The sequence below is a fragment of the Stegostoma tigrinum genome, chromosome 1 (assembly GCF_030684315.1).
Source record: "Stegostoma tigrinum isolate sSteTig4 chromosome 1, sSteTig4.hap1, whole genome shotgun sequence".
NCBI lineage: Eukaryota > Metazoa > Chordata > Chondrichthyes > Orectolobiformes > Stegostomatidae > Stegostoma > Stegostoma tigrinum.
This window is the reverse complement of record NC_081354.1, coordinates 38,569,022-38,592,811: the sequence shown is the minus strand read 5'-3', so window position 1 is coordinate 38,592,811 and position 23,790 is coordinate 38,569,022. Positions and strand designations below refer to the sequence as shown.

Here is a 23,790-nt window from a genome sequence, read left to right as displayed (position 1 = left end):
CTCAAAAACAGGTTCTTTTTCAGATTTTAAAGGCGTCATGAGGTGTGGGGCAAAAGTTGGAGTATGACATTGGGATAGAGGATCAGCCATTGCCATTTTGAATGGTTGAGCAGGCCTGAAGAGCTGAATGTTTGGTTCATTGTTTCTATGAAATTTGAAGCCAGAGCTTTAGGAAATATAAACCCTTACTACCCTCAGGACTCCAGCTGCAGGACATTTCTACTTTTATGAACCTCTTTATTTTAATCCTATCCTATCTAATTCATCCAAAATCTCATCCTTTATAGTTCACTTGACATCATCCTCATTTCTAATGAAGACACTAGCAAAGTATTCCGTATTTCAGCCACGACTTTTAAGGTCCTTAAGTAGATCTATCCTTGCTTTGACTATATTTTTATTATTTATATCTGCAGTGCATCTATCCCTCACAACCAATCTATTGCGATGTGAAGTGGATGCTAAAAACATCTCCAGCAGTGTTCTGCAACCGCGAGCCTCTCACCTATCAGAAGCCACCGCCCTGTCCAATCACTGCGAGTGAGGGAAACATGTGGGCCATTCGATTTTGATCCAATCAAAGCATGAGCATTTGTCTGGCTTCGTCCAATCAGCAAGCGTACCTCCCACACTACGTCCAATCAGAATGTTGTTAGCCGTTCGGCATTGTCCAATGAAAGTGCGCGGTGCGGTTGGAAACCAAGCGCTTGTCACATGACACGGTCTAGATGGAGTTGTTTAACTTTTATGTACAATGGTGCCGAATGATTTTATTTTGTACCAATAAAATGGTACAAAATGGCTCCGACTTTGCTGAAAAAGCTGTTTAATAAAAGAACGAATGCGGCGTTGCCTTTGAAAAGTTCTAAGGAGGGTCCAGGGTTTAGGTAACGTCGAGTAAAATGTCTGATATGGTCTAAAGGGAGCTGCAGCAAGGTTTTTGGGGACATGAGTGAAGAAGGAGGGACAGGGAATTGGGATCTTATTATATGGGATGAGACGCGGGAGGCGTTCCGAAATGTATGTGTGTATGTATCCATGTATGCATCGGTATGGACGTCTCGGGCCGGCCATGAATACTGCTGTATTGTTCGTGCCGTTAACCTCTGTTGCTATAAGATGGTTTATAGTTACAGGTATTTGCTACGATCGATTTATTTATGCAATAAGGGTATATTTTCAATTGGCATATTTATGTTTGTATAAAAATAAATTGACTTAGAATAGTGCCCCTAAGTTTCGTGGTGGATATGTTCAGAAATTACCATCAATTTCTATATGTTGATAAGCAGTTTCGTATTATAATACGATTGAACTGAAATATTAATGACTGCTGGCTTCCTCTGAAGAAATAGTTCGTACTGCTTCACTGTGCCGTATTAGATATCAGTTTGCAATTAGCATGCTTGTTGATAATATAGATTGGTTTTTTTTAAAGAACTTAAATGATAAAGGCACACATTGATGTATGACGTTTTTGGTTATGTGAGTGCAAAGTAAACTTGCAGTAAGTAAGGCTGAAAGAATTTTTGCTCTTGCACTCCCTTTAAAAGCTTTACTCTGCAGAGCATGTTCCTTTGAACTACTTCTACAAACTTAATTTTACTGAAAGCCCCATCTGTACTTATAAGCAGCCTTCAGTTTTCTCTTTTATAATAGTGTTGTCAAAAATTACTTGTATATTTTATGGATTTAAGAAAACTTGACTTTAATTTTATGCAGAGAAAAGTAATTAAGTGCATGTTGATTGATGGAAAAATGATCAATATTCTCCAGTGATTGTTTTTCAGCTGGGAAACCTCATGATTCTAACTGTATGGTAAGCTATAAATTGAGCATGGGCATCCAAGAATATGTGTATTAACTCCACATTCAGTGTGAAAATTTTCAATAATCCATCAAAGTGGAAGTTCAGACCTGGTTCACCATAGCCATAAGTTTGTTGCTTGAGTTGAGGGACTATATGGGGGTAAACTGATAGATCCCAAATAAGAATGTTAAAGAAGCCAGTTTGATGATTTTCAGAATTGAACCAATTCATGCACCTGACCTGAGAATAATATAGGGTCAAATGAACTTGCTCATTTGAGATTCTTGTTCAAGTTTGCAAAAATACTTAGATAATTCCATTTGTGTGGCAATTTGTGGTGGGTTGCATTATTTGCAATTCAGAGTATTAACTTGTTTGTGACTTTCATTTAAAAGGTGAAGAAACTTCATTTTTTTTAAATTTCAGACTTATTAAGGGTAAGTTCTTCACCATAAAACACATCTTTTAATATGTATGTCACTGGTGCAATCAGCAATTGACTGTCCCTTGTTTGGATTTTCAGACGGCAGTTAAGAGTCATTCACATTATTGTTTGCTGGAGTTGTATGTTGGATAGCTCAGGTTTGCTTTCTTCAAGGAGGTTAGTGGACCAGTTTTTTTTAATTTAAACAATATAACAAGCAATGCGGTCAGAATTGCTGAGACTAGATTTCCATTCCAGATACTGTTAACTTAATTTCAAATATCAGCTGCTGTAGTGGGATATGAACACAGCAGGCCAAGCAGGAAAGCTGACGTTTCGGGCCTAGACCATTCTCAGAAATACTTAAAAGGCCCGAAACGCCAGCTTTTGTGCTTGGCCTGCTGTGTTCATCCAGCTCCGCACCTTGTTATCTCGGATTCTCCAGCATCTGCAGTTCCTATTATCACTAACAGCAACTAGTTGTCCCACTGCTGCCTCCCTCAATATCTCTTAAATTTGTCAAAATGTTTCAATTTGCAGAAATTTGCTGAATTCAGTATTGAGAATGCTGTAACCAGCTTCAGGATTCATATAAACAATACTTTTTGTTTGACCACTGATCCTATCCTTCATGGAAATCAGATTGTCTGCAACTCCCTCTTTACTACATTCAGACATATTTATTCTAAAATGTTCCTGGCCAGCTTCTGACTTTCTGCCCTCTATAAACTTGAACATCCATGTTCTTGTTCCCACATTCTTATTGCTGCATCACCCTCAGATATCATTCTTGAGCTCACTGACTTTTACTGGCACTGGTTCAAAAATCTAACTTGATTTGGAAATGCTCATTCTTGTTGACAGATCTCTCCCTGACCTTGTCTTTCCCAATCACTGTGGTCTTCAAACTCTTAAATCCTCATCTGCAGTCAATTTTGGCCTCGAGGAGCAAGTGTAATTCTAATCAAACCGCCATTGGTGGCTATACTTTCAGCAATCGAACATGCAAGCTCTAGAATTTGCTTCATTAAACTGTAGCTTTAAGATGCTCTTAACAGCTTGGTAAAAGTTGCATGTTCTGAGCATTCACCCTAATATCACCTTATGTAGCTTTGTTGTTTTGTAATTTACCCCATGAAAAGTCTTGCAACATTTTATAATGTTAAACATGCTGTTTCAGTATTAGTTTGTCTGTTGCCTTGAGTCAAACCTGAACCTATAGGACGGTTGTCTTATATATTGGTTTCCATCATGCCAAATTTTCAGTGGACGTGCCATGAGTATCTGAAAATAATTTGCATGTATTGACTTTATTGTTGCATGTACCAAAGTACAAAGAAAATATTTGTTTACAGGCAGGCTGTAGTAAGCAAGGATTTCTTGATCAAAAAGACTTAGATATAGGTGAGATCAACATTAGCAAGATCTGCATTATTTAAGGCTAACGAGTCTGTTCATTGGTCACATAATGGCCAGGAAGCTGTTCCTGAACCTGCTTGTTGTTTATCTCTGTCTTTTCCCTGACTTTCTAATTCAGCTGTACTCCAATAATCCTGAGCACCAGTGCCTTTAAATGAGGTCATGGTTTTTGTGGTTGCTAATGATGTGAAATGCTTCCTTAGTCACTACATGTAAATGATGAGTGAAATAAACCTAAGGATTGAATGTTGAGGACTCTTGGACTCACTTCTGAGCTGGCAATGTTCCATTTGCTGTATAAGGGAAGAGCACACTGCCTTACTCATGCTTCAGACCACATGTTAACAGAGTAATGTCACACAAAAATGGTCAAAATTATATAATGCACGAGTTTGGATTGCCTTGCAACATACACCAAAAATCTCAAGTATAACTTTAACAGCAGTCTGGAAGCAGCTTCCATTGAATCTCAATTGCAGCTTGTAAGATAACTGAGCTTGGCTCTTGCAATCAACTGACATTTATTCTGTGGTAGAACCAGGAAAAAGACAAACTCGGGTTGAGCAAAACAGCTGTTAGAAAGTTACCTTCTCACACCACTCACTTGGCCAGAAATAGAAGGTAGCTGTTATGGTCGTATCCTGGGAATATTCCTGATTCAATATTGAATATGGTTTTTTTTGATTAACATTAAATTTATGTGGCCAGTTTTGTCAGAATTTTTAATTAAAATTTTGAATTAAACCTTTGTTTTTATTTGTGACACTTTGCAAGTAAACTAAATTAGAGCCTAACAGAATTTCTTAAGTTTGCTGGACCAAAGTAGAGCAGGGAATTATCCCATGTGCACTGAGATACAGGGAAAAGTATTCTATTGCATGCTAGTCAGACAAATCATACCTTTTATAAAAGTACAGCAGGGTAATAGAACAGAATGTAATGTTAAAACTACAGAGATGGTGCAGAGAAAGATAAACTTCAATATGAAAGGTCTGTTCATAAGTCTGTCAACAGTGAGCAAGAAGTTATTGAAATCTGTTGTTTTCAATCTCTTGTTTCTTAGACTATAACTGAGGTGGGAGGGGTCTTTAGGTTGACCACTTTTCTACGGCAGTGGAAAATGTAGAGAATCAATGGAAGAAAGGCTGGCTTTTGTGACGGACTGGGCTGTGTTTGTAACTTCTTGTCTTGGGCAGAAGAGTTGTTGTCTCAAGCTGTGATGCATCTGGGTAGGATGCTTCCTGTGGTGTGTCTGTAAAAAGTTCTATGACTCAATCTGGACTGTCTGAATTTTGTTACCCTTCTGAGGAAGTGGAGGTGTTGGTATGCTGTCTTGACTGTAGTGTCAATGTGGATTTATCAGGATAGATCTTTGGAGACATTTACTGCATGAGACTTTTTGAGCTCTTGACCCCATCCACGTCAGCACCATTGATACAGATAGGGGCATGTCCTCCAGCTCACTTGTTGAGGTTGATGACCCACTCCATTATTTTGCTGAGCTTTTGTCTTTACAATGGGCCACTAAGCTGTCTATATCCTTGCTTTGATAACAAGGTGTAGAGCTGGATGAACACAGTAGGCCGAGCAGGAAAGCTGACTTTTCGGGTCAAGAACCTTGTTCAGAAAGCTAGGGAAGGGTCTAGACCCAAGACGTCAGCTTTCCTGCTCCTCTGAGCATGCTTGGCCTGCTGTGTTCATCCAGCTTGACACATTGTTATCTCATTTTCCAGCATCGGCAGTTCCTACCGTCTCTATACCCTCTCTGTACTCTGTTTCATCACTATTTGAGATCCAACCCACTACGGTGGTGTCAGCAGCAAATTTCTAAATGGAATTAGAGGTGAATTTTGCCACACGGTTAAGTGTGTCGGTGATATATTAAACGGCTGAGTACACAGCCTCACAGGCACTGGTATTGAGAATTATCGTGGAGGTGGTGTCGCCTGTCCTAATCAGATTGAGTGTGCGGATTCGGGAAGCCGAGGACCCCGTGCAAAGAGGGGAGCAGAGTCCTTGGTCTTTTGTCTATGACCTGACCATCAGGAACTTAGTGAAATAAATACTGATGTCTTGGAAAGGTTACAGAACAGGTGGTAGTGGTGGCGGTAGCAGCCTTAAAAAGCATAAAGGTAGATTAATCTCCAGGACTTGAGCAAGTGCATCCCAGGATGTTGTGGGAAGCTGGGGAAGAAATTGCAGGGCTCCTAGCACAAAGATTTATGTCATCTACAGCTGCAAGTGAGGTGCCAAAAGACTGGATTGTGGCTAATATTGTGCCTTTCTCTAAAGTTGTAAGGAAAAGCCTGGGAACTGTAGACCCCCTGAGTTTAGTCAGTGGTGGATAAATTATTGGAGGGGATTCTGAGAGAGGATTTACGTGCATTTGGAGAGGCAAGGGCCGATTTTTAAAGTTTAGGCAGCATGGCTTTATCTGCAGAAAATTGTGGCTTTCAAACTTGATTAAGTTTTTTTTGAAAAGGTGACCAAGAAGATAGATGAAGGCATAACTATAGTCATTAGCAAAGGCCTTTTCCCTGGGGTAAAGGCAGTTCAAAACTAGAGAACGTGTTTTAAGGTGAAGAGAGAGTTTTAAAAGGGACCTGATGGGCAACTTTATCACACTCAGGATGGTTTGAACGCAGAACGAACTGCTAGAGGAAGCGGTAGATGCAGGTAAAGTTACAACATGTAAAAGACATTTGGACAAATGTGTAAGAAGGAAATATTTTTTAGAGGATTATGAGCCATGGGGCAAATGGGACTAGTTTAGGTTGGGAAACCTGGTCAGCATAGACTAATTGGACCAAAGGATCTGTTTCTGTGCTGTATCACTTTCACTCTAAATTGGTTTCTGCATCACTTGTTAGTGACTGCTTCAGCATTATTTAATTGACTAAAGGCTTTTGAGGAAAACTAAGTGGGTGATCACCACCACGCCTGTCTTCTCATTTCTGAACTTCCAGTGCAAAATTGTATCTAATCTAATGTGTATTGTTTGGTTAAGTTATTCATTGTCTTCAATTTTGCTTTATCCATTAATGGAAAGCCAAGAAGCTCTGCTCAGCCTTTGATAGGAGACTGTCTGTCTTTTGATTTGGCTTCTGAGGTGCATGGCTATGAAGTGGTCACTCTGATAATCTTCGTACTTCACATGCACAAACCTGCATCTATGATATAAGAGCTCGAGTTGTTTCTGGACTCACTATTTGAAGAATCATGAACTAACTTTACAGATCAATCTATTATACCATCAGGCTGCTATATTTTTGTCTGAAATACAGATTTAGGATTGTGCATACAGTGTAGACACATAGAAGCTTCTTCAGCAGTCGCTTGTCCCGTACATTGTGAAGCTAAATAAAGTATGTGTCATGTTCAAGGGTGCTAATTGTGCTGTGGTTTTCTTAAAAGATGAAAACAATAAAACATCTTTGAAAATCATTTTCATTTTCACTGACCTAGTAAACTACTTGTCCCGATCATGCATTTAATTCAGGCATGTTCTCAAGCAGGAATAGTGTGGTCTTTTAGTCTGCACTGTTAAATTTTGGGTCTAAATCAATATTTTCATCTCTTGTAAACAAGATTTCTAATCTGTGCCATTGTGTTGCCAACAGCCTGCAGTGTTAAGAATTTCAATTCCCCTGGAAACTAGTATTAACTCTTTAAATGAAACAAGCTGGTGCCATGAAGCTTATAACAAGCGTGTCATACATATGAAGTGCAAGCCAGCTGACGAGCTGAAGCTTGTTATTTTGACATAACTGTATTTCTGCAGACACAAATTTTAAAAATACTTAATCCCATAAATCCACACTTCACACATGCAAATTGTTCAACCAGTAAGGTTGTTGTGCACAGTTTGCTGTCTTTTCTGTAAGGCAGATCACAAATTGGATGCCAATGCTGAAAGATTTCAGATTTCCAAATGTTGTTTCTTGTTTACAGCCATAACTAAATGGCTGTCTGATTTTGATTACTTTCCTGCTTTGGAAGATACACTTTTTTTGAGCCTGAGTGAGTTTTCTGTTCGTTCTTGGCTCATTAATGGACATTCCTCATTCCTCTTTATTTTAGAGTAGAGAGAGACATTTGGTTCAGTGTGAATTTTCCAGTGTTGTTTTAGAATGCTCTGAGGTGCTGGTAATGGTGCAGATTCTGAGACGGGGTGCCACCTGTTTCCAATCCTCAGTGAAGACGCTGCTTCATGCTGTGTATAGCCTGATGATAAGACAGGTCTCCAGGCATTCTGTAATAGTTTAAATTTAGCATCCCTTATAAGAGAGATTCATATATAGTACCTTACATTATCTGAGAAATAATACGTAAATGCATTTCTCAGACTGTCAAGTATGTTCTGTTGTGTCCAACTGGTCTAGTAAATTTGTACAAAGCGTAAACTCCAAACTCTGTCATTTAAATAAAGGAGCAGCTTTCTTATAGCATTGGGTAAGGGAAGTATATTGGCCAAGTGTGGTTCCCTTAGTGGCAGATGTATCAAAGTACTTACTATTAAGTAAATTTACTTTTGAATGATCAGAAATTTTATTCTGACCTCCACCTCTTTACACAGTCCAGGTGTCCCCAAATTTTGGGCCTTCATAGTATTTTGAGCTGTAGCTGAGGGCAAGGTGTACAACAAAAATGCAAATACTTTTCATGAGAGCAGGAAAAGCTGCAGTTGTGACTGAAAGGCTTCCCCTCTCCAACAAGTTTGCTGTATGATCGGAGGAACAGAAAGAGAGTGAGCACCTGTATCTGGAACTGGAGCATCACAAATAACATGATTTGTTACAGAGCTTAGTAAACATTATTTTGTCCCCATTTGGAGTATGTGGCAGGGAAAAGTCAGATATCAGGAAAATGACCTTAGGGCGCTATACTGCTGCATTTGCTATGCCGTCAGACATAGAATGTATTAAATTTAGGGCAGCACGGTGGCTCAGTGGTTAGCACTGCAGCCTCAGTGCCAGGGACCCGGGTTCGATTCCAGCCTTGGGTAACTGTGCGGATTTTGCACATTCTCCCCATGTCTGCATGTGTTTCCTACAGGTGCTCTGGTTTCCTCCCACAGTCCAAAGATGTGCAGGCTAGGTGGATCGGCCATGCTAAATTGCCCGTAGTGTTCAGGGGTGTGTGGGTTATAAGGGTGATGGGTCTGGGTGGGATGCTCCAAGGGGCAGCGTGGACTTGTTGGGCCGAAGGGCAGAGGTGATGATACCTAATGTTGGCTAGTTGAATCCTTGGAAACTGAACAATAATCCTGAGAATGACCACAGGGCCCAGCAGATGAAGGTCAGTGTGAGTGAACGGGTGATCAGGTATATATTATCAAAGTGGTAAATGTTTCAAATGAGCTGTCGGTAGAGGTGATAACAGCAAATAATATCCAGTAGCAATTTAAGAGGTAATTGGGTGGCTCAATAGTTAGTTGTCCTCATTGCACTAAAATACCAGTTTTAAAATTCCTCCATGGCCTCGCTGCTTTTTGTTTTTGTCACTTTCTCTGAATCTATAACCCTCTGAGATATATGCTCCTCGAAGTCAAGCCTTTTGTATATCCCTGATTTTTATTTTTAACTTACTCCTGCATCATTGGCTGTACCTTCATTTTGTTGAGATTCTAATTGTTCTCTTGCCATCTGTTTTTCACCCAAGGACTGCTTAAAACCCATCTCTTTGGCCAAGCTTTTATCCATTATTCTATCTCTTGTCACAGTTTCATTTTGTTTGCTCCTCTGAAGTGCTTTGGAACATTGTACTGCATTAAAAGTGATACATAAGTACAAGGTAGACAAACAGGAAGCTGGAAGAACACAGCAAAGAAAGAAGCAGTAAACATTTCGGTTATTACCCTTCCAGCCTCCTGTCTGTCTACCTTGAATTCCAGCATCTACAGGTTTTTTTCCCTCTCTAAGTACAAGATTTGAGATCACTTGAGAGGTGTAAGCATGATGTGCATTTTTGTTTCTGAAGTATGATCTGAACCGGTCTTTTAAAGTTCAATTCCAGCCTTGGGCATCTGTCTGTGTGGAGTTTTCACATTCTCCCCATGCCTGCATGGGTTTTCTCCCACAGTCCAAAGATGTGTAGGCTGGGTGGATTGGCCATGCTAATTTGCCCATAGTCTTCAGGGGTGTGTAGATTAAATGGGTTATAGAGGGATGTGTCTGGGTGGGATGTTCTGAGGATTGACGTGGACTTGTCGGGCCGAAGGGTCTGTTTCCACACTGTAGGGATTGACTTTTTTAAAAAAACATGCCAAATTGGAGAACAGAAAATGTGCCCTGAATCAGATTCTAACATTGTCTGTCATCCACTTTACACAGGTATGAATTGAGATATTGGACTAAGCATCTCCAGGCGATTTCAACTTATTGACTTCTCAGCAAGGCATTGGACACTTGTTTCAATTTCAGTTTCATTTTGGAAACTGCTGTATGGAGACAAGTGACAATTATATTTGTGATTCCCAGCAAACAATGGCAATTGGCTAATCTTGTCCTATCCCACTTATCCAATGTGTATAGGCATGCATTCCTGATCATAATCTTTCCAGATAGCATAGCCAGTGAACTTCCTGGTTCTAAACCAGGGCTGGTGATGCAATTATGGGACACCTACTAAGGTTTGGAGACATGGTGGAAAATGGAGATGAAAGCTTGTTGTGACTTTCAAAGTTAATACATTTCAGCCCAAGCAGAAGCAGATGAGATTTGCTGGCTTCCTTCATCTCCTCCCCCAAAACAAAGATTAACATTATTGGTCCCTTAAGTTGGTTGTGATTTAATGCAGTGACTTTGGCAGAGACATGATTACTTTCCCATCAGCATTTTTTGGTAGATAGCACACAAAGTTTCAATTCATAACGATAGAATTCTCTGAAACCTTGCTTTACTGGATGTACGTCTTACTAATCCAGACCTACCAAGTCAGAAGATAAATGTTATACAGCTTGAAAGATTTCCCTCAATTTGTAAACTGGAAATAAACCAAACAATTATTGCAGTACGGCAAAATAAGAAAAAAGACAAAACCTGAATTCAGACTTAATTGTTCAAATTTGCTGCTGTTTGCTGGAAGACAAGTGACCATTCTTGTTAGTTAAACTGCACGGTGCTTTATGAAGATCCTTTCTGAGAATCAACTTGTGAAACACTGGCAGAATTCTGTTCTCTTCAGCAAAACAATACATTTACTAGCTAAATTGCCCTCCTGAGAGCCAAATGTGGCTCATTTGGTAAAGCCCTAGCCTCTAGTTAAGGATCTTGGTTCAACTACTAAACTAGAGCTTGAATACACTATATTCCAGCACAGCATTGAAGGTGTTGTGTTGTTGGTGTTTTCATTTTATATTTGTGGTATTGAAATATGGGTTTTAAAGGTCCATGATTCCCAATATTCTTACCTATACCTACCCCTCAATCAACATCACAGTAAAATGGATACTCTGTCGTGATTTATCATATTACTGTTTCTGAAAGCTTGCTGTGCAAAAAGTTTGACTCCCAAGTTGCTTGCATGGCAATGGTGGTATGGTTCAAAAACACTATTGGCTGGCTGTATAGGTTCTTTTTGAGAGATCTGTGATTGTGAAAACTGTCATAAAATTCTAAGTCCTTTCTAACAAGAACAAAAATACTGTAACAAATACTGTCATGTTCTTAGGCATGTGACTGGCATAATCTAACTTCAGAATTTGGTGCTTTTTTTGGGTGTGGCTTTTGTTTGTACTCTGATATGATTTACAAACAGGAACTCTGGTTTTTCTGTTAACTACAGGATTAACTACATGTAATAAAGCCTGTTTGATGGAAAGCGCTGCAGTATGGCTAATTTGTTGGTTTCAATTTTAAAAATGCTGTTCTATTTTTCTATGTTATCTCAAATTCAGTTAAGCATTCTGATGGGAAATTCAAATTTCTAAGGAGTTCAGTGAAGTAATCAAAAATAAATTTATTTTCTTTTTGAAAGATGGTTTAAAAACTGCTGATGCTGGAGCTGGAGGAGCACAGCAGGCCAGGCAGCATCAGAGGAGCAGGGAAGCTGAAGTTTCTGGTTGGGGCCTTTATTGCATCTATTATAAGGTGCGTATGAATATTGTATCAGAGATTATGGGAACTGTAGATGCTGGAGAATTGAGCTGGGCTGGTTTTGGGATGCGGTAGGGGGAGGGGAGATTTTTGAGGCTGACGAAATCCACTTTGATACTATTGGGCTGCAGGGTTCCCAAGTGGAATATGAGTTGCTGTTCCTGTAACCTTCGGGTGGCACTGCAGGAGGCCCAGGATGGACATCTCATATGATGAGTTAGAGAGGGAGTTGAAATGGTTCGTGACTGGGAGGCGCAGTTGTTCATTGTGAACTGATCATAGGTGTTCTGCAAAGCGGTCCCCAAGCCTCTGCTTGGTTTCCCCAGATGTAGAGGAGGCCTCAACGGATGCAGCTTTCCAGAGGGACCACTCTCTCCATGACTCCCTTGTCCACTCCACACTCCCCTCCAACCCCACCACACCTGGCCCTTTCCCCTGCAGCCACAGGAACTGCTACATCTGCCCCCACTTTCCACATCAAGCAGATATTCACCTGCACATCTGCCAACATGGTATACTGCATCCGCTGTACCGTTGCCGCCTCTACATCAGAAACTAAAGAGGCTTGGGGACTGCTTTGCAGAACACCTCTGCTCGGTTCGCAATAAACAACTGCGCCTCCCAGGCGCGAACCATTTCAACTCGCCCTCCAACTCCTCAGGTGACGTCCATCCTGGGGCTCCCGCAGTGCCATGATGATGTCATCTGAAGGTTGCAGGAACAGCAACTCTCATTCTGCTTGGGAACCCTGCAGCCCAATGATATCAATGTGGATTTCACCAAGCTTCAAAATCTCCTCTTCCCCTACTGCATCCCAAAACCAGCCCAGCTCATCCCTGCCTCCCTAACCTATTCTTCCTCTCATCTATTTTCTCCACACCCCCACTTCGTACCTACTAACCTCATCCCGCCCCCTTGACCTGTCCATCCTCCCTGGACTGACCATCTCCTACCTCCCTTCCCACCTACACTCTCTCACCTCCTACTGGCTCCATTCCCACCTCTTTAACTTATCTGTCTCCCCTCTACCTATTTTCTCCTCTGTCCATCTTCAATCTGCCTCTTCTCCTCCCCCCCCCCCCAACTTATTTCAGAATCCTCTTTGCCCCTCTCCCTTCTCTGAAGGGTCTAAGCCCAAAACATCAGCTTTTGTGCTCCTAAGATGCTGCTGGGCCTACTGTGTTCATCTGGCTCCATGCTTTGTTATTGTGTATGAATATTGTGGCTGAATTTAAAATAATTCAGATTTAAGAGGTGAATACACTACTGTGTTTTTGTCATAGATGGTAGTTATCTTCAGTTCTCCAGTGTGTATTGCATTGAAGCAAAATATATGCTTAGTAACATAGCTGCTTTATTTAGCTGTGTACTTGGATTAGATCAGATCACATGCTTTGGAGTTGGAATGAAGAGCATGTGAAATGGTACAGTCTAGACCAGACATTCCCAAATGTAATATGTTGAGTCCTGTCTCTTGAGGCATATTTAATGTCCTCCCCTATTTCTGTAGCAAGTATTTTGTCAAATGGCAGAATTAAGTCCCTTTTTTAAAAATATTGAGATACAAAATTGAAGAGTCTTTTAGAAAATGAAGTCATGTAGAGTTGTGCCTCAAATAGAAAACTGATCAGGATATATCAAAGAAATGTCTGTCATCTTGCCTTGCGTCACTAAAGTGAGTCAGTTCAAAATAATACTTTAGAGTAATTGCAGAACAGTGTAAGGTGTTTGACGATTTCCTAAAGAAATGGACATTTAGATGTATCTGAGCTGTTTCAAGCAAGAAGTAATCAGTTGCTGTGTACCAGCAGGAACTCTGTCCATGTTTAGAAATTGACGGTTCACCTAGTGATGCACTGTGGTGGTAATAGTGAAGAAAGGACATATTTTGAGTGGTGCAATACAAGAATGATTTGTTAGCTCATTGAGGAAGTAACCTTAGCATAGCCCGTGTACGTGTGAACTAAGTCTGCTGTAGTTAGTTGTGCTTTTTTTTTTGTTTTTACTGCTCCTATCCCTAACTTTCAGTTTGTCTTCCCTAAATTGCACTATAAAATCTACATAAACCCCCACTACTGTTTTCTGTCCACTGGTCCATTTACACCATACACTTCACCTGCTACAAACATCCATCCCTTGCTGTTGTTAATCTCCCCTTTATTGAAGTTGATTGGTTCGCCGAGCTGGTTTGTTGTCCTGCAGATTTTTCGTTACTGTGCTTGCTAACATCCTCAGTGCAGCCTCTGATGAAGCGTCAGTGTGTTTTCCCACCTGGTTTTAAACTCTGGAGTCCATTGCAATGGATTACCCCACTTCTGGGTTTCCTCCGTATTGGAATGTATATGGGGTCGAGTTCTGTGTTTCTTAATAGCGTGCTTCATGGAGCGCCATCCTTCCAAAAATTCTCGTGCTTGTCTCTGCCTAACCGGTCCTAGGATCTCGGTGTTGTCCCAGTCGAAGTCTTGGTTCTCCTTGTCTGTGTGGATTGAGATGAGTGACTATATTGATCGTGTCTTTTTGTAGCCAGTTGGTGTTTGTTTTCACTTGTTAGTTTCCTTCCTGTTTGTCTGATTTGTACCGTTTCTTGCAGCTTCTGCAGGGGATTTTGTAGATGACATTGGTCCTGCCCATGGGGAGTGGCTCTTTTAGTTTGGGTGAGCAATTGTCATACGGTTGATGTGCGTTTGTGAGCCTCTCTAGTGCCCAGCGGTCGTAGATGTCTTGTGGTGAGTTCTGACGTGTTCCTGATGTTGTGGTGAGTGTGTCAGGACGTACAGAATCTTTTTGCTGTTCCTGTAGGCATCTCCTGACCCAGGTCTTTGGATATCCATCATCCCAGAATACTTGGAAGAGTATTCCTCCTCCCTGTTGGCATAGTTCTGTTCCTGCAGTGTGTTGTTGCCCTTTTTTGAATAGTGTTCGCATGCAGCTTTGTTTGTATGCTGGGGTGGTTACTGTTGAAGTTCAGTTCGCTCTGGCTCTGTGTGTGTCCCTCCTTTCGGTGTACCTACATGTGCAGTTCCCCGTCGGTTGTGCTCTCTACCATGACATCCTGGAATGAGAGTTTTGTTGTTCTCCTCCTCTCTGGTGAATATTATTCCAGTGAGGGAGGTGTATGAGTTCGTATATCTCTTCTAATTTGGTCCATTTTAATGCTGACAAAGGTGTCGTCTACATAGCATATCCATAATTTTTAGGCTGGATTTGCAGAAGGGCTGTCCGTTCCAGTCTTTCCATTACTGCTTTTGCTATGGGTCCGGAGATGGGCGATCCCATGGGTCTTCTGTTGATTTTGTTCATACGTTTGGCCATTTGAAGATGAAGTGGGTGGTCAGGCATAGGTCCAGTAGTTTAAGTGTGTTGTCCTTGGAGATGGTTTCACTGGGGTCATGTTCTTGTTCAAGTAGTGTTGTCATTGTTTTCCTTGCTAGTGGTATGTTTATTGATGTGAATAGGGCAGTGACATCCAGCAATATCATGGTCATAACCAAGAAATTACATGCCAAAACAAACAATATTCCAGAAAGTTTGTTTTCACTGTGACCCTGTTTGGATTCTTGCCAATCAATTTTCTTCTTTCCAACTGGCTTTTGGTTTTTCCTTTTTTTTTTAGTTCCCTCTCTTCTGTTTTCTCCCCTCCCTGCCCCCCCGCTCCCCCAATTTTTTTAATATAATGATTCCCACTGACTTGCAATTTTCATTCTCCCCAATTGCACCAGCAAATGCACCCCAAGAACATTCATTCCCAGACCTACCAAGGTGCAACCAATCCAGCTTATACTAGTTCAACCCCCCCCCCCCCCCGAACCAGTCTCGATACCTCAGGAATCTGAAACCCTCCGCCTCAGCATTTGTCCAGCCATGTATTCATCTGATAAATCCAGCTACGTCTACTCTGGCATGTGGCACAATAGTAATATCTGGATTGGTACTTTTTTTTATTCCTACTTTTTAATCTGCTTCCTAAATCCCTATATTCTGCTTTTAGGACTTCATATTTTATTTATTTTTATGTTCACCCTCCTATATCAGAATGTCTTCTAGGGGATAACTGAAGAGATAGTGGAAGCATTATTGGTGATTTTTCAGGAATCACTAGAGCCAGGGAGGGTCCCAGAGGATGGGAAAATTGCTAATGTGACACCCCTGTTTAAGAAAGGAGTAGGGCAAAGGATGGAAAATTACAGGCCAATTAGCCTAACCTCGGTCGTGGGCAAGATTTTGGAGTCTGTTGTAAAGAATGTGATTTCTGAATATTTGGAAGTGCATAGTGAAATAGGGCAAAGTCAGCATGGTTTCGTCAAGGACATCATGCCTGCGAAATCTCCTAGAATTCTTTGAGGAAGTAACGAGCAGGGTAGACCGAGGAGACCCAATGGATGTTTTCTACCTGGAGTTCAAGAAGGCCTTTGATAGGGTGCTGCACAAGAGGCTGCCAAGTAAGATAAGGGCCCACGGTGTTAGAGGTAAGGAGCTAGCATGGCTAGAAGATTGTTTTCTGGCAGAGTGGTATTAAAGGGGACTTTCTCAGGATGGCAGCCAGTGACGAGTGGTGTCCTGCAAGGGTCAGTGCTGGGACCACAACTTTTCACTTTAAACATTTAATCTAGTTGAAGGAACTGGTGGGCATTCTGGCTAAGTTTGTAGACAATACAAAGATAGGTGTCGGGATGAGTATTGAGGAGGTGGCAACAGGTCATATCCAGGGATGCTGAAGGTGTTTGTGGGATCATTTATTTAAATATCCAATAACCAGGAAGGTGGGAGTGGGGAGAGAAAGTCCTAGAAATCTGTGATTATAGTTAAGCCTTAGATCTTCAGGTATTCTGCTCTTCAAATAGTACCTTGTATCCTGTTGAAGATCTAATTTGATATCATGTTGAAAGATGACACCTCTGGCAAAAGTTATTTAGAATTGCACAAGTATCAATCGAAGATGTGCTCAAACTCCTAGAGTGGGCCTTGAATCTGAGATTTTGACTTTTAAAACATGTGCTGCACACATTTCAAAGTGGCAACAGCCTATTCTGTGTGCGCACATAGCAAACACCAATTGGTCACAAGGCTTGGCTTTGCTCCTTTTTTAACCTTACCCATACCTTGTTTACATTAACCTGCACCAAAGTACTCTCTTTATGGGTGAAAGAGACTGGAGTGATTGTGCTGTCTATGTTTTTGTGATATGTAGTTCTTTGTCAATACACGCATTGCATTCCTAGAAGTACCATGATTTGTCCAGTGATCTAAAATTTTTAGATTTTAGTTTTTAGTACATATTACTATTACCTGAACTCAGTTTTACAAATTTGGCTTGCTTTTTCCATCCAACAGTAGAGAGGCTCAGAGAAGCAATGTTTAATAATGTTCAGGCTTCTTGAAAAAGATGTGACATTCCGCAAGACAATGGTACTGTGACAAAGCAGATATTTTTCTACACTGATTCAGGAGGTGAATCTCCATATAAACATAGATAATAACAGAAGTAGATTATTTCAGCCTTCATGCTTGCTCTGCCATTGGATGATCATCCATCATCCTGCTGACCTCTTACCATGTGCTCACTTTTTCTCTCTATATAGCTATTGAGCCTTTGATCCTCGGAACTATCCAATTCCTTTAGAAAGCAGTTGATCGCAAAACGTTGAATGTTGTAATGATAGAAAACTCCAGTTTCCCCATCTAGACTGTGATCTATGCACCACTTCTTCAATTTAAATCATTTTTAAGATATGATAGAAATAAATGAATGTAACTCAACTGATTTGAATATATTGAAATTATTTTACTCCCTCTCTGAATCACTTTAAAAGCTGTTTGTATAAGCAGGAACTTTTTTGTCCTGTATACTGCAAGCAAAATAACTTCCATGTTTCCCACTTGGAGTTGTGCGTAGATGGGTAGAGAAGAGCCTTTGCATGTAGGTACAATTGATGACTTTACACAAATAGATGGTGCAGAATTACATTTTGTCATGAACATTTTCCTACATTAAGCTGTGTTATATTAAAGTTTAAACTTTCAAGAAAAATACTATGTAGAATTGTAGGGGAAATGGGTATTGGCTAAACAATTTTAAGGAAGTGAACTTTAAAAAGTAGAAATTTTTTTTGGACAACATGAAAGAAAAACAAAACAGCTAATCAATGTTAAAGTCAGACATTAACAGAATGCAAGAGAAACTCGGCTGGTCTGGGGATCTGTGGAAGGAGCAAAACAGCTAATGTTTTGAGTTTGGTATGACATTTTTCTGGAGCTACTTCATACTAGATTCAAATGTTACTTCTCTTTCCACAGACGCTGCCAGAACTGTTGAGTTTCTTCAGAAATCTGTGTTTCAGATTTCTAGCATCTGCAATACATTTGCTGTTATTTGAGCTCAGACATTTTACTTAAGTAGCTAAAGATGTCCACTATTTGCTAATTATGTAAGGTATATTTTAGTGTGACTGAACAAAGTAATAATGTAACTTAATTCCTTTTATGTATTTTTATTGCCCTCCTTGATTTTTGACTGTTCTGTGTGACCGTGTTTGTTTCTGTTGGGCTAAAAGGCTTGTCTTTGGTTTGTGTGCAGCCAGTATCACTTTCATCACTGATTCTTCTGAGCAACATCAAATTCAGTTTTAAATTTTTAATGTCAAATTAATGGTGAGGCTAATGATGCTGCCTGTACATGAGTGGTAAACAACTTCAGGTGAGGAGCAAGTGAGTATTTAATCAAAATATGAACATTTGATGCCTGTATTGTGCACTGCACTACACTACCATTGGCTTTGAATACAGAACATATAAAACACTGCTTTGCAAAAGCAGCATTTGACTACCTCATTATTGATATGTATGGGATATTATCAAATTGATTTGCACAATAATAGCAAATTGTAAATGTGACACTTATTGCAAACCTAGATAAACCTTTTCATTCCGTATCATGAATGTTGTGCTGAAGGCAGATCTTTGGCTTATTATCTGTTGATAGCTTGTCCTGGGTCATTTCTCTTGGAGGTTATTCTCACTAGTGATTCCCTGCCACACTTAAGGCACAGTGAGCAGGCAGATCAAGGTCAGTTCAGCCAGGGCAGGAATTACAGCCGTGTTGGCATTATGAGTCACGTCTAACCAACCGATCTAACAAGACATCCACCTTACCTGTCAAAAATCAGATAAATGTTGATGACTGCCAATCAATCTCCTTTTAGTATGCAAAATTAGTTACTATAGCTTTGTTTTATAAAGCACCTTTCTGTAGGGAGCGGCTGATCACGCTGGGGCTATCCTCCCTGGAGTGTTGGAGGCTGATGGGTGATCTTAAAAGTTTATAAAATTATGTGGAGCATGTACAGGGTGAATAATCAACGTCTTTGTCCCAGGGTAGGAGTGTCAAAAACTAGAGGGCGTAAGTTTAAGGCAAGAGGGGAAAGATACAAATTGTCCCTTGGGTCCCTTTTATAAGAGGATGGTAGGTGTGTGAAATGAACTAGCAGAGGAAGTGATGGAGGTTAGCACAATTGCAACGTTTGAAAAGTATCTGGATGAGTGCATGAATAGGAATGGTTTGGAGGGATAGGGACTACATTAATTTAGAGCACCTGGTCAGCATGAACTGAATTGCACTAAAGCGTCTGTATCTATGCTGTACAACACTTACACCTCTCTAATTTTAAAACAAAAATTGACATTAAAAGCACCTGAGGAGAGATTGTAGGCAGGGGATCAAAATCTTAGGTCAAGCTAATTTTAAAGACTGTCTTGCAAGTGGGCCAAGAACTTAGTAAGAAAATTCCGGATCTTGGGGACTTGGCAGCTGAAGGCAGAACCATGATTGGTGGAACAACTGAAGTCAGATGAGGAAGAAGCCAGAAATATGGCTTTGGAGTTCCAGAAAATTGGAAAGGGCTGAACTAATAAAAGCACTTGAAAAGGAGAATAGACAATTCAAAATTTGAGCTTAACCTCGAATGTAGGACAGTAAATACAGGAATTACATGAATTGGGTCACACAAGCAGCAGCATTTGAGATGACCTCCAGCTTGCACAAGGTAAAATCTCGGATGGCGATGAGAACATTGGCATTCTCGTGACGAGAGGTAACACTTGAAAGTGAGTGATTCCATTCTGTCAATGTGGAAGTGAACCGTTTTAGTGCTATTCTTGATTTGTATGGATGGAAGTCCATTCAGTGTCAAGTATATCACACTGCAGACTGACCTTAAACAGTTATCAGATGGGGCATGGAGTTCATGACAGGACCACAGTTGGGTGTGGTGTGTTATTCTTTTTAAGTCATTGTTAGTCTACTCGTAATCTTTCCCTTTTTTTCTATTCTATAACAAATTTTACATAGAATTTGCCCATTCTAACTCCTCCTCATTCTGTACTTTTGCTGTTTGTTTCCTAATGGGCAATATCTGTGTGGCTGAGTTATCCACCTCATTATACTGTTGACAGATTGCAGTTTCAGCAACTTTGTGGGTAAAAGATTTGAGTTGATGCATGTAGGATAACTGTAATTAATGTGGATGGTTAGATGTCCTCCTACAGCAGAATCATCCAGATATTAACATTTTGTTCATCTGGAACTATGTGAAATCTGTTGAACAAAAACAAAGTTGCTGGAAAAGGTCAGCAGGCCAGGCAGCATCTGTGAAGGAAAAGCTGACTGAGTTAATGTTTCTGGTCCAGTGACCCTTCCTCAGAACTGTGTCCGACCCATCTCCCGCACTTATGCCCTCACCCCTTCTCTGTCCTGCTACAGCAATAGGGTTCCCCTTTACCCTCACCTACCATCCCACGAGCATCCACATCCAGAGATCATCAGATGCCACTTCCACCACCTCCAGTGAGATGCCACCAGCAGACACCTATTCCCCTCCCCTCCCTTGTTCGCCTTCTGCAGGGACCGTTCCCTCAGGGACACCCTGCTCCATGCTTCTTTTAGCCCCGGCACCTACCTGTGTAACCGGCAAAGGTAAAACACCTGCCCATTTACTCCTTCCTCCCCCATATCCAAGGTCCCAGGCACACACCTTCCAGGTGAGGTGACACTTCACCTGCACTTCCCAGAATCTAGCCTACTGCATTCACACTCAGTGTGATCTCCTCTACATTGGGGAAACGAAGCATAGACTTGGCAACCGCTTCGCAGAACGTCTGTTTCGCTCGCAAAACAGACCCTGAACTACCTGTGATAATGAAATGTGAGGCTGGATGAACACAGCAGGCCAAGCAGCATCTCAGGAGCACAAAAGCTGACGTTTTGGGCCTAGACCCTTCATCAGAGAGGGGGATGGGGAGAGGGAACTGGAATAAATAGGGAGAGAGGGGAGGCGGACCGAAGATGGAGAGTAAAGAAGATAGGTGGAGAGAGTATAGGTAGGGAGGGGATAGGTCAGTCCAGGGAAGATGGACAGGTCAATGAAGTGGGATGAGGTTAGTAGGTAGGAGATGGAGGTGCGGCTTGGGGTGGGAGGAAGGGATGGGTGAGAGGAAGAACCGGTTAGGGAGGCAGAGGCAGGTTGGACTGGTTTTGGGATGCAGTGGGTGGAGGGGAAGAGCTGGGCTGGTTTAGGGATGCAGTTGGGGAAGGGGAGATTTTGAAACTGGTGAAGTCCACATTGATACCATTAGGCTGCAGGGTTCCCAGGCGGAATATGAGTTGCTGTTCCTTGCAGAACACCTCCGCTCAGTTCGCAACAAACAACTGCACCTCCCAGTTGAAAACCATTTCCACTCCCCCTCCCATTCTTTAGATGACATGTCCATCATGGGCCTCCTGCAGTGTCACAATGATGCCACCCGAAGGTTGCAGGAACAGCAACTCCTATTCCGCCTGTGAACCCTGCAGCCTAATGGTATCAATGGGGACTTCACCAGTTTCAAAATCTCCCCTTCCCCAACTGCATCCCTAAACCAGCCCAGTTCGTGTGTCTCTCTTCCCCCCCCCCCCCCACTGCACCACACAACCAGCCCAGCTCTCTTCCTCTCCTCCTTTCCCCCCCCCACCCCCACCGCATCCCAAAACCAGTCCAACCTGCCTCTGCCTCCCTAACCGGTTCTTCCTCTCACCCATCCCTGCCGCACCCCCGTCTACCTACTAACCTCATCCCACCTCCTTGACCTGTCCGTCTTCCCTGGACTGACCTATCCCCTCCCTACCTCCCCACCTATACTCTCTCCACCTATCATCTTTACTCTCCATCTTCGGTCCGCCTCCCCTCTCTCCCTATTTATTCCAGTTCCCTCTCCCCATCCCCCTCTCTGATGAAGGGTCTAGGCCCGAAACGTCAGCTTTTGTGCTCCTGAGATGCTGCTTGGCCTGCTGTGTTCATCCAGCCTCACGTTTCATTATCTTGGAATTCTCCAGCATCTGCAGTTCCCATTATCCCTGAACTACCTGTGGCCTACTACATTAACACAACACCCTGCTCCCTGGCCAACATCTGAGTCTGGCTTGTTATAGTGTTCCAGTGAAGCCCAACGCAAGCAGGATGAACAACACCTCATTTTCCGCTTGGGAACCCTGCAGCCCTCTGGACCCATTAATAGTTCAATCATTTTAGGGCCTAAACTCTCCCTTATCTCAGCCCCCTACCCCCCCACACCAGGCCTTGTTATCACTAGCCTGCCTTTACACACCCTGTTGTTCGTCACTAATAGTCTCCTTTAACAACTATTCAGTCTCCAGCCGGATCATTAGCACTTCTTTTGTGTGTCCAACTATCTTTGCCTCTTTCCTCTCATTAACTCCCTACCCCACCCACCTCTCTCTCCTGCATATCAACCGATGTTTTCCCAGCCAGTTCTGTGGAAAGGTCACCGTACCTGAAACTTATTTTTTCCTTCACAGATGCTGCCAGAACTGCTGAACTTTTCCACCAACTTTGTTTTTATTCCCGATTTACAGCATCCACAGTCCTTTTTGGTTTTTATTTGAAATCGGTTCATGTGTTTTTGAATCTATTAATTGTTAAAATCGGCTTTTATTATAAAAGGACCCAAAATGCTTCATCGTAAGTGATGAACAGGATTGATCAAGACTGTCAATTTCTAAGGCAGGGAGCGCAGGAAAAAATTTCTGGAATTTGAAAAACTCCTCAAAATTTAAAAATGAAATCCACTGATTTTTGTTTTAGATTTTTCTTTGTTCCAGATTTTTCTTTTGACTCCTCTGTTCCTCCAAATCTGTGTATTTTTCTGCTAAAGATGCTTTTCAGGTGTCTTGAAAATAAATGGAAGTTTAAAACGTCAAATAAAAAATGCTGGAAAAGTATAATAATTACTTCAATAAATTAACAGGAAGAGAAAGGGTAAACAAAATATTTCCACTGGTTGGTAAGCCTCAAAATAGGGGGTATAGTCTGAGAATTGGGGCCAGAGCAGGCAATTCAGGAGCGATGTTAGAAAGCACTTTTCTCATGTGCACCCCTACCCACAGAGGCTTGCTGCTTGTAGCAGTGTAAGATGCAGCCTTCTGTCTGAGGAATCATTTGGCTCCGCTTCACGTTCACTCAAAACCCTGCTGTTCAACTTTTAACTTGTATTATCTCCCAGGTACCCATCACACTGACTTAGATTGACTCTTGGTTAGTCGCCCCTCAATGTCAAAATTAAGAACATAGAACAGTATCGACCCTTTAGTTCACGATGTTGTGCTGACCTATTATCCTACTGTAAGATCAGACTAACCTGCATACCCTACATTTTACTATCATCCATATGCCTATCTAAGAGTCGTTGAAAGGTCCTGAATATGTCTGACTCTGCTGCCTCTGGCAGTGCATTCCACACAACCACCACTCTGAAGAACCTACCTCTGACATCTCCCCTATACCTTTCTCCAATCACCTATAAGTATGCCTCCTCATGATAGCCATTTCAGGAGAAAGTCTCTGGCTTTCCACACTGTCTATGCTGCCTCATCTTGTACACCCCTATCAAGTCACCTCTTGTCCTTCTTCACTCCAATGAGAAAAGCCGTAATTCACTCTAAAGACCTGCCCTCCAGCCCAGGCAGCATCCTGGTAAATCTGCTCTGCACCCTC

At 41.6% G+C, this 23,790-nt stretch overlaps 1 protein-coding gene across 6 annotated transcripts in view; it reads left to right on the top strand.

The window, feature by feature from the left end:
- The first annotated feature begins 704 nt into the window (after positions 1-704).
- The window catches only part of LOC125451780 (folliculin-interacting protein 2-like), a 102,306-nt gene continuing 79,220 nt past the window's right edge, over positions 705-23,790 (top strand). For 2 of the 6 annotated variants that reach the window (XM_059644788.1, XM_048529365.2), the window contains exon 1: positions 705-887. In XM_059644788.1, coding sequence (XP_059500771.1) covers positions 799-887 — 89 coding nt within the window. In that variant the 5' untranslated portion in view covers positions 705-798. The other 4 variants (XM_059644785.1, XM_048529374.2, XM_048529347.2 and 1 more) reach the window with 4 other exon arrangements.